The sequence below is a fragment of the Vanessa tameamea genome, chromosome Z (assembly GCF_037043105.1).
Source record: "Vanessa tameamea isolate UH-Manoa-2023 chromosome Z, ilVanTame1 primary haplotype, whole genome shotgun sequence".
Lineage (NCBI taxonomy): Eukaryota > Metazoa > Arthropoda > Insecta > Lepidoptera > Nymphalidae > Vanessa > Vanessa tameamea.
Window position 1 is genome coordinate 145,899 of NC_087341.1, and position 12,363 is coordinate 158,261.

Consider the following 12,363-nt stretch of genomic DNA (forward strand, 5'->3'; position numbering starts at 1 on the left):
TATTTTAAGGTCAAGGTCACGGTGCTTCGTAACTTCTTAACCGTCCACATTACACACAAACGTATTGTTTATGTTCCACTAGATGCTAACTGTTCAGCGAAGTTTAACAATTAAAAATGCCGAGTATTGGACAAATTGTGTGTGTTTATTGTATACGACAAAAAGAGGTCGCTGGACGGTACAAATAAACCGTAATATCTTAAAAACATACCAACATCTTTTTGCAGGTTTTCAACAATACAGTGCCAGGACCACTATTATATTTTTTGCCAATCATATGTCTAATAAAATATTTCTTACAAAAAAAGTATAGTGTAAGTATCGGTTTGTGAACACATATTTGTGTTCTTTCGGTTTAACAGATAACTTTGCGCAAAATTCCTTTTGTATCATTAAAGAAAATATATATTTTTTAAATAATGTATTAATTAATTTGCATTTCGTCCACTTTAAAAATTAACGTTCAATATAAATAATTAGCATACCGCATATCGTCTAAACTATTCCTAAAGTCATAAGATTTGATCTGCCGAGGCAGCTGCTCGCTGGCAGTACGAACTAGCCAACAGGGAACATTTTACCAAGCTTTAAGTAAGCCGAGCTATTTGGACGGCGTAGTCAGTCAGTGGGCGTCCGTTGGCTCCCGCCCAAGACACGTCAGTATTATGAAATAACACATTTGGACATGTCTTTTCTATAAATATTTTTGTATTTTCTAACGGCAACATTTAATTACATATACTTCATTTTATTATTTACCTAAAAGTAGTTAATGTAAAGAGTCCAAGGAAAATATTACTTGAGAATAAACAAGATATAAATTATTGATATTTCTAATAGATAATCATAGTTTATTCTTTAAATTAAATGCATTATCTTAACAAGCTTTCGAACACGCGTAACCTGTGACTCAATACGGACCCGAGCCGCATGGAACGAAGACGAGTTTGGCGATATGTTGAAAGCGAACGGTACATTTAGAATCACCGACCATGAAATTAAAAACATTTTTTAAAAAACTTAATGATTTTTAACAAAAAATATGTGTTAAAATTCTTTCAATGTGTAGCAATTTTGCATTAGATGTTATCATCAGTCGGTGGTCCGTTATTAATGTGACTATTGTCCTAACTACGAGGTTTTTGAGATGGCTACTTAGATAGTTGTACCTTTGGTTTACCCAACGCCAGTAGGAGTAAATATTATTTCAATGTATAGCACTGATTACAAAGAGGTCTGAAATATTTTTGGGAGTGAGTAAACACTATTTGTTAATTGAGGCTGCTGTTCGCTGCTGCTGATCGATATAAGCAATTCTTTCGTCCGACTCTCCGTCATACTCGATCAATTAGTTTACTCTCGACGCGGCCGCAGTCCGCGCCATAGTAAAGCTTTTACCCCGAATTCTATAAATACCCACAGATCTATCATGGAAGTATTTTTATAATTGTCTCAAGTTATGTACTCACGTAGATAAGCCGATTAAGACGGTGTCAGTCAGAAAGGCTATCAAAGTTGTTCCTCGAGGAACATCTCGGCGAGTAATTAAATAATGTCGGTTGGCCTAATGGTCAGTGCTAATTATTAATTTCCGTGGGCGCAGCATTTTCGTAATCGTATTCGAATCCGATGAAAAATATATCAAGTATAATTTAGTTTTTGTATAGTGTTACACTTGAAGAGAGTTGCTAATTGTATTTAAAGGCTATTTGTTTTATCTTTGCGCACACCTAACTCCAAATAATAGCCAACAAATTAAGCGAAATTAATATCTTGTAATGTTTTCTTTTTCAATTTCACAATAATGTAATGTTTATAACTAAAACGATCCGAAACAATCGGATAATCCGAAATACTTTCGTATACGTATCCAAATCGGTAAAATATTATTCATAAATTCGTATCCAGATCCACATTCGAATTTACATATCCATATCATCTCTGATGATACCAGCGATGTTATGGATTTCTGCTAATTGTATAAACAACAAATATAACGATCATCAAACAAGCAATTAGCAAGTACTAGAAACTTGAATACTTACGTGTAACCATGATTAGATCTCTACAAATAAATAATTTTAAACAAAATAGTGATTCGACATTTAATGCTTACAGATTCTATCAGTCGCGAGGGTATGAACGGAACGAGGGACGCAAATGCAACGTATTCGAGTCGGGTAGTTTTCGGTAATTTGTAATTCTCAGCCGGAGCGATTTTGATTTCCTTACAAATGAAGACCTAAGCCTAGTGTACTTATAGGCGTTGTCGTTTCATTTACAACAAGTTTCGCATTTAACGAGTTTAGTCAAAATGTTCTTTATCGTAATAGCTTCAGTGTTTATTATTGCGTGGTCGAAAGCGTCCTAGTAGCTAGGCGTAGTGACGCGCACTGCCCCACAGACCGTGGCTGCTGGACTGACCCACTCAGAGCATATGGTCACTGGCCCTCTACTGGCCCTCTACATCTATGAATCATAACGGTCGTGTAGTAAGTTGGTTCGAGGTTACTTTTATGACGTGTATATTATTAATCATTTTATAAGGCTTCTTTGAGATGGTATAATTAATTGATATTCGTTTGCCATCGATTAAAGAGCTCCTGAGCACTATCGTAGTGTTGTCTTTATTTCAATTAACTAATGACAAAACATAAAACAAGAGAAAATCTTCAGATGTTTAAAAATTGTATTATTGTTTTATTTCACATACAGTAATAAAATTAAGCTAAAAAAGAATTTCCTTCGGTGGAAACATACCTATATGAACAAAATATCTATCAAACGAAACATCAGTCATCGCACCGCTAATTCAATTTTGCAAATACCTTCAAAGTAAAATCAACTTTTCAGACTAATTCCAAATTTCCGCACTAAATCAAGCTCTTAAAAGTAAATAGCACAACATCTGTTGCTTTTGGCGGTTTTATTGAACTGCTCGTAAACAATCCGATACCGATGCTCGAGAGTCGACCGATGCTTAGTGATCGGCAACACCCTTATTGTGTAATTTATTTAAATTACCTAATCCTACAATTATTTAGTACATATACTTTATTTAGCAGTGCGTAAGTACATACGTCTCTAGATACGCGTATTTTTTTAATAATTTTACATGCGTACATTTTTTTGATAATTTTACTAAATCTCTACCTCGATAATTTATCGAGTAACTGAATTCGCCGCAACATCGAATTATCTTGCGAAGCGCGTAATCGAATCAATGTACGAACGTGTTTACCTCCCGGACTAACTTCGTGACGATCTCGCCCGGAAGGTTTTATATGTATGTTTATTTATATTCGAAACCTAGACGATGCCCCAGGTGGCGCCCGTTTCTTTATAATTTAAGCAAAATCACGAGGGCGATGATACATAACTATAAAATATAAGAGATATTTCATTAAAGGAACTTGAATAACATTAAGTTATTTATTTTACGCACGCAAGCTAGTCATCTAGTCTCAGTAATCAAAATAAAGTATCAAATTACCAAAAGGACACATGGCCGACACTAGAGAGAGGAAATACGAAGTACGAAAGTACGAAATGCTTATATTACGACTACTGCATTCTACCTTCGATACATTCGGGCTAAGACTAACGCTGGCGTCGTTTATATAAATGTTTATGTAGGAAATACTGTCGTGCTCGTATGCCGTTTGCTCCGCCCCGAGATCTGGAAGCTGGAGATATATTTTTTGTTTAACCATTTATCTTTTATATAAAAATCAGTAAAAAATCTATATAGTTCCTATGGCTGAACGATGTATTCTTACTCCTGTTTGACTAATTCATTTTCGCTACATAGAAATGATATAACTTCACCTGACATAAACGCCAACGAATATTGCAAACGTTATAAACCAGTACTGCGTAAAGGTTGCACCGAAAAACATTTCATTTTCTCGGTCACCGTACCCTGTTTGGACTTTTTCTGCAAAAACAGTAAATATTTTGCAACATGTGATCTCTATTTATTTTTCAATTCGTCCAACTCCAAACTTTCTATTAACATCTATCTATATGGTTTCCAAAGTGTTAAGTACAATAATAAAAATATATATGTTAAAATCAATATAAAAAGCTTATAGCAAAAGGTTATTTTGGTGTCGTATGTCGTATTAATGCACATTGCTTGACAATACGCAACATCTCCGGAGGGTAGCGAGTAACTGCAGAAACGTTATAATCATTTAGGAGTATAATAATACGGTGCGTCCAACGCGGCGCTGCTTGTATGCAGGCTGGCACTTACTGTTACTACAGATAACCGCCGATACAGTTGCGTATAATTCACTTTAACGGTGGCTGAAAACTCGGTAAGCACTTGATATGTTTTACGGTATCTGCGCGATGTATCGAATGATCTGATCTTCTATGAGCGGTGCCGACTAAGTCTTCAGCATTAATAGGAATACAAAGTTGGAAAACAACATTATTATATACCGTAGTGTACTGAATCAAATAGTTAATGAAGGCTATCGACGAATGCCTTTGTACATATATGTCAAGGTTTCTCTTATGAGTTGCTAGTATCGTTTCGTTGGTTGTGCTGTAAGATCATGATAAAAGATTAAATAACGTTATCGAGCTAATAAATATTGCAACAAGTTTTGAACGACTACGAGTTCAAACTACTAGAGAGGTCGCAAGTGTAGGGTAATCGAGTATCTGCCATAGACTCCTTAAATGTTTCCATTTTACAGAAAAGTGAATATGAGAGTATCAAGAATATTATATATTAATGACATTTATATACTAGATTTTGATACTAAGATTTGTTCTTCATCGTTACACGACACGACAGACACGTTGCTGTCTCGTTAGGTTACCCAACAAGCGATCGTGACAAAACCTAATCTTTGTTAGGCACTCGTTGGGTCAATCACCTGAGTGCACGGTATCAAATGTCTGTACCAGTTTTGAATTGAGGAAGTTGTTAAAATACTTTCAATCAGAGATTATCATCTGCTAAATTATTTTATGTGCTATCGCAATTTGCATTTTTACTATTTACTAGTGGGTCTCCCGCGAAACTTCGCGTTTATTCAAAAGATGTTTTAGGAATTTTCGGAATTCGAAACCTATGACATTTCGTTTTGATTTCAATTCATTGTAAACGGCAAGTCACTCATTTGGCGCGAAAATGATGAATCCTCTTTTAAATGAAATTTTTAATATCAAATAGTATATATTAGTTCAGTTAGAATTGGAGTTTGTCGAAAACAATTTACTTTAATTTTGTTTACGTATTTAATTTTTTTTTAAACATCTATAGCGGCGCTCTCTAACCGGCCAATGACTTTCAAAAGAAATTCTTTGTTAGTTCGTAACAATTTAATAAAATGCCATCAAGAATCCTCTTTAATTTTCTGCACATCTACGGCTGGAGCTCTTCAGAAGGAGACCATAACCGTTTTTTTATGTGCAGCTATCGTCCCATAATCACTGGGACAAAAATCGGCTATTAATATATAAGGTTCGACTAAACTTATATTTATAATAATAATTGTATAAGACGGCTCATACAATTTTATTACAATAATTGAATCGTCTTTAACTTAATTGTGCACTTAATTTTATTTGTTACTTTGTAAACAAAGAACGTTATTCGCTGTGATTAACGAAAATTCGATTGCTGACTTAAAAATAAAATATTTAGTATATAGTCTCTCAAAGATATTAATGCTGATCACAGATCCCGTTCTAGTGATCAGTTGTAATAAGATCGCAGCGTTTCGTAGCAGTGAGGCGACGGCAAAGATGATATTCAGGATAAAAGCACGCCGGGTTGAGGTACGCGATGTTGCCGGAATGTTTTGACAGCTCTGCCTTTCGCTTTCGTTCGCTTTCGTTGCAACGCTCGCTCGCACACCTGTATGGGAGCTATCGACTTCTCATCTCGATCTCGATCGCTCTATAGTGTTTGAATCGGCTCGTTTCGACGAATTGTGACGTAAACCTCTAACCCGTAACCGTAGACGAATTGAAGTTTACAGCCTTTCTATTGACCGCAATATAGGATTACTGTTGGCAGTCGATAAGTACATTATGGATAGGACTGAGCATAAAACGCAACTTATGGAAAACAATGTAACGCCGCAACGAAATTAAATATATTTTTAATGAATGGGTTAATTACTTTATTCAACTGTATATCTAAAAATGAAGGTAAGGTTTAGATGTAAGATACGACGTTACCTAAAGACGAGATGAGAGCAAGCACCGCGACGGGCTACAGTTAAGATGTTACGTTATGATGAGCGAGCACCTCGGTCCGTAGCGGAACCATGCTACATGCGCTTGCGCACATTAGTTACGAGCGCGGATTCAACCCGGGACTTTTGATAGTCATCGTCATTAACCCTGTTATTTAAATACTCCTAACACTCTTAAATTTTTTGCTTTAAACTTATCTCCGTGACAGTTATAAAAGTAGACAAAAGTCTAGACTGAATAATTTAGTTTCGAGACTCCGTAAATAGTCAACCGAATTGTTGTGTGTGTTTGTGGCACGCTTCATATTGGGTTAACATATTAGGTTACATGAGTAGAAGAATGTGAAAGTTGCAAGGCAGGTGATCATTAACTTTAATTGTAAACTGTAAAGTACGCGACATTCACGAACGGTGCGAAGCGGAAGAAGTAATTTGCTTTGCGGTATTATTACAACGCGAGCGCATCTTATTCTTCGACAAATAGTATTTTAAACAATGCATTACAATATAATGTTCTAGCTCCGGGTGACACGTGTTGCCAGCACACGGCAACAACGGCGGCGATCATTTAAAATACCATTTCTCACAAATCATCATCATAACAGCTTATCAATAAAATACTTTAGTATTGTCTAAATGTTAAGCGCTTAGCAGGAATGTACACAATACATAGAAATGTGCGGTTACAACCAAAACTATTCCATCAGGTGGATCTCATTAAAAGTACAATTTAAGAAGAGGTTGATTCGAAAGATAGTGAAAACTGATGACACTTTGCCGACGTTTTCCAATCGACGAGCAAAACTTGCTATTATACTGCGTTCCCACTGCACGGTGAAATAGAAAACAGATAATTAGCAAGCGAGAACAAAAACGTCAACGTCACGCCTGCACACCGTCATCGGATGTATTGTATGCGAGTGATATTACTTTATTTTTTACTAAATTTTTCGCTTCAGTGAACGACACATTTGAATAAAAAATTTAAATGTCGGAATGACTACAGCTGAAGTGTAATTGCTAGAGCACTTTCTATAATGCATATAATTAATTAATTATTATCACAATATAAATCACAATATTATTAATTTTTCGTACCATTAAGTTCATTTCAAACGGAACAGCCCGAAGGGCTCTGTAATTAAGTGATACGAGTCACATCGGCTCGATTTAGAGCTGTTTTTGTTTTAATCAGTTTTCTATAAGATCGATCGCGGCCGATCGCGGCCGATCGCGGCCGAGTACATTATACAATATCGGGTACCATTACGCGAGTGAGTCACGCATGCCTCCAGTGTTTACTATTTTCATTACACTTAACAAAATCTTAGTTTGAACAACTGCTGCTCGACGGCGCAGGGTCGCTTTGCGTTGGTCTCGTCTTCTTATCTAATTTACTGATGTACGAACCGATTACATAGTTTAGCGACTTTAGCGTTAGCGTATCGATGTCGTCTCGTTATTATGATTTTATTCCCTCGATCGCTGTCACGTACGATTACAGTATACGGTTTTAAGAGTTCGGACTAGTTACATTTTTTGAGTTCGTGCTTCGAAGTTTCTCCCGTACGTAACGGCAGCCATACTTTTTGAACCTCTGTTTACGTTTTTTTGCGTTCTCTCATTACCGACACGCCGACACGCACACGCTGATACGATCGATCTCGTTTTTTAGTGACACGCTTAATCAATTTTTATTATTAATAAGCATTTAGCAAACCAACTGCTGCGTCACTTAAGACATGTAAACGAGATATTATTATTTCTATAATTATTAAACGATTACCAAATTGAATATAAGAAATTGAATTCCTCATTTTGTTATCACATTTTGACCAAAGGTGTATCAAAGTTGGTCTCTATTCTAAATGACTTGCATCAGTAAACGTGAGTAGCCTTGTCAAAACAAGTCGACGTTTTCATGTTAAGGAAAATTGACCCTTGAATGGATACATACTTATTTGCTCTGAGCCTTATATGGGCGCGACTTTGTGCCATAAAAGTAAACAAGTTTTAATGTATGAATTCGCACTGCAACCTTAACGGAGATACGAGAGAAGTCACGCGGTCATATCGCTCGGTTCGCCATTTACGATTTAAATATTGCATAAAGGCTCCGATCGGGGTCGCTCCAGCCTCGGAGGCACCGTGCTGCGCCGCGTAAATTCGTCGCCTCGCCGTCAATCGTCATAAAGAAACAATTCGCTTTCGATTCTCATTTGAAATCGAAGATAGACCGGAGACAGTGAGATCATTCCTCGAAATGTAAAAAAATAACAAGTGTGAGAAATATGCGAGCGGGAACGCATTCCTGCGCCCCGGTCGCGGCTCGCGGCGTGCGCCCACGCGCGCCCCAGAATAGCCGCACTATCTCGCTCGGTGGAAAAGCGCTATGCACAAATAGTGCCTGCCGTCTTCGGTTTCTTCCTGCTGGACGTGTTACTTAAAATAAAGAAACCGAAGACAGTCGCTGGCCGATCGCAGCGGCCGCTCACACAGCCGACCGGCGTGTGACATTTATGATGTTACTTAAAATTGTATAAGTACGAAATACACAGAATATAATGAGGTCGCGATGGCAATGTCAGGTCTAAGCGGACGATGTCAGCAGGCGTGTTAGAAGCGACATGATGTTAGTCTCCTAACGTCGAGCTGAACTGACCTTGCTGTGAAAGCATCTGGTGTGTGTAGTGCTGTTCGGTGCGCTGCACGCGCTCCTGCTGCTGCACGACTTGCTCGCGCCGCTCGGAGTGTTGCTGCACCCGCTGCTCGCTGCGCTGCTCGCTACGCTGCTCGGAGCGCTGCTCCGACCACCTGGACTGCTTCTCCATCACGCCGCCTCGGCAGCACAACGCACGAAAAAACTCTCACTCGACGCTATTAGTCCTTATCGTATGGGAGCGTTCGCTTCGGCACTCGCCCAATAAAAAAAAAATACGCCACTGCGATAAACTTATACTAGTCCACGGGTTCATTTAGCAGAAGTCAAGTCATTATAACCCAAGTCCAACAACCAAGACGTCGGTCGATTGCGAATAGTTAGCGGATAGTGCGGAGCGGCTGAGCGGGCGCTGCGCCGGCGGCGGCGCTGTGAGGGCGGTGCGGACGGTGCGGGGGCGGCGGGCGGCGGGTGCGCGACCGAAATACGACGGGTTATTTCGAGCCGCGCGCTCCCGCGTGCCTCCTGCACGCGCCCCGCTCCCGCGCCGCCGCCGCCGCCGCCAGCCTGCAGCACCAATAACAAATAAAAAACAATACGAATCCTTAAAAATAATTTCAGTTCGTAGGCACATCAACTATCGAACGTTTATCAAACATTTCATTTCTTTCATCAACTGAAAATCTCGGAAACGTATATATATAGCCACTTATGTTAATCATGAAATATTAATTACAAAACCTAAACATCAATAATAATTCATCTATCGAACATATATATACATATACTTCTTATAACATTTATCTTTGAATGTATTATAATATTATGTTGTTTTAATCGATATTATTAACATTAAGTCCTTAAATATATACAAATAAGAATTAAAAATACCTACTGTATAAATCATGATCGCGTGGAATGGTGGCAAGAATGCTAGCAGCATTTCCCCGTTGAATCGCAATTCCGATCCTCTGAGCAAAAAACGAACCAGCCCTCCTGTCGTCAGTGGAGGCAGTAAGGCGAGGAGTTATAGTTTGGCTAAAGCTCTTTGCATTAGGTACTACTCCAAGGTCAAAGTGTATCAACAGCAAACGGGACAAAAACATAATTTGGAATAAGACACGAATATATGGATCGTTTGTGCGCTTACAACAGCATTATTGTATTAGCTTTTATAACATTAGTATGTGGACAGGCAAACGGACCACCTGATGGTAAGTGGTCACCACTGCACATTGCTGCTTGGCGGTAGAATGTGTGATGAGTATGTGGTAACCCAGACGGGCTAGTACAAATCTGTGTTGCACGAACATATAAGTCTAGATCAGTATAACGACCTCCCTTTAAGTCTATCGATATACAAAGGCCGAAAGGCTTTGAGCCTTTGACTGTCGGCGTGTGAAGCAAACAGAATGTCTCGTACGCGGGATACAAGCGATCGACAGCCTAAGACCGCGGAACTATGTAGTTACTATTCAAGAGATTAGATGGAGGACGGCACCGAGGTGCTCTGACGTGTCGGATCTTCCCGACGCCAGCCAAGTGGCCGTTGAGAATGTCTTGAGTAATTAAAATTATTATTTTTATGTAATAAAAGGACGGAAATGCAGTTATTCTGTTTTTATATAGAATCTTAATAATAATGACCATTCATTTAGGTGGCGCTGTCGTTAAAAGTGCTTAATTTTGCATCACTGGTCAAAGAGCCCGTATGCAGTACTATTGACTACATTTTCTGCATGGATACTTAATTTACAATCGCATCATTGATTCTCCTTACATCTGATATCACAAAAACATTTCCATTCTGCAATAAAGTATACAAAGTGTAATTTAATCAAGCGAATGATTTTAATTGTTGCAACGGACGTACTCGCAGTAGCAATAACGAATCATTATTACGAATATCGATAAAGATATTTCGAGGCTTCACACATGTAACTAGCTTTATCCCGCAGTAAGTCTCCTCCTGCCGCCCTGACATCCACATCTACCTGAGAACACTATCGTAAAATAATAGGACACCTAAAGGACACACGCGTCTTAATAGCATATCACCGTAAGTCGCTTATAACATTTCAAGAATGAGATGCGAAGGGAGTTCTTATAGAAATGAATTAAAGAGACGTGTGCATCTAGTTCTCAAATATACCATTTGTGATAAAAAAAAACAAACGGACCGATTACTTAATATTTTTTTACTTATTATTGTCTTTACTGTTTCATTTTTTTAAACAATAAAGTCGCTGTACCTTTGTTTTGTCATTATAGAACGTTCTTGCGGTTGAAATAAAATTATTTATTTATTTAACTCTACAAGCAGACAGACTAGGGACGCGTAGCAAGTGTAAAACATCGAAATTAATGGCAATTGAAAGTAAAAACTAAGGCGTAAGATAAGGCAGGAACAATGAAGTGAACATGACTCCACGTTACGGCAAGTGAGCGAGGAGAGCGCGGGCGCCGTTTGCCGTCGCGGCGCACGAGTCGAATTGTATAAAATACCATTGATTCATAACTTACGCTCACGTCATGTAAAATGTTCTCATAAGCGATCGTGAATGTGATCTCAGTGCGGGTGTGACACATAATTATGAGCTATTTTTGAGTGCAGTGGGTGGGGAAGGGGGGCTAGGGGTGCGCTCGCGATCCGCAGGGGTTCTTGAAAAAACTTCTTTAAAATATTTATTTAGACAAGATTTCTTTATTTATTTTAAAATAAGGCTGATTTTATTAACGATTCTCTGTGTGAGACATATCTAATATGACCGCGATATTATCCGAGTGCGTATTTCTTTTATCTCATTGAATTCGGCAGATTTATCCTGCCTTGTTGGCACCGCTACAGCTGCGGCTGGTTGTAACCGTAACACACATACGCGGTGCTGTTCACCTTAAATACGTCGCTAATTAGGCTTAATTCTCTGCAACTCAAAAGTGATTTATACTTTAATTTATATATGTTTAGTTTTATCTTTTACTATATAACATTAATATACCATCGGGTTAATTTTTAATTCCATTAAATTTATTTTCCCTATGAGAGTACAGATACTAAATAAAAATTAAGACAATATTTGAAAAAAGTGTTTTGAAAATATCACGGTCTGGAGCCCGTGACCTTGATAACAACTTAATTAAATACTACAAAACATATTTTTCACAATATTACTTAAATTCGTTCGTACTTCGCAGTGGTCACCCCCGAGACGAATTCTTAGAATATTAATTACGAGTCCCGGTGATGACGTCACGGGTATATTCGTCGCGAGTCCGGCTTTAATGCGCATACCGTTCATACTCGTTCCAATAATTGCTTACGCGAATAAATGTTTTGTAAGAAGTACAAATACAGTTCATATTTTTAAAGAACGCTAATATTATCTTTAACACTATTATACAAGAATGTTACCATGAAGTGAAAAAATTATCAAACAAAGCAATACATTACTTTAGTATTTATATATAGTCTTTTAAATTTAA

At 38.0% G+C, this 12,363-nt stretch overlaps 1 protein-coding gene across 1 annotated transcript in view; it reads right to left on the minus strand.

Annotated features, from left to right (window-relative positions):
• Nucleotides 1–9,282, minus strand: part of Sls (sallimus) — a 30,007-nt gene extending 20,725 nt beyond the window's left edge. The window contains exon 1 of the mRNA XM_026644736.2: nucleotides 8,884–9,282. Within this exon, the coding sequence (XP_026500521.2) occupies nucleotides 8,884–9,052 (169 nt within the window). The 5' untranslated portion in view covers nucleotides 9,053–9,282. The remainder of the gene's footprint in view (nucleotides 1–8,883) is intronic.
• Between the last annotated feature and the right edge of the window lie 3,081 nt (nucleotides 9,283–12,363).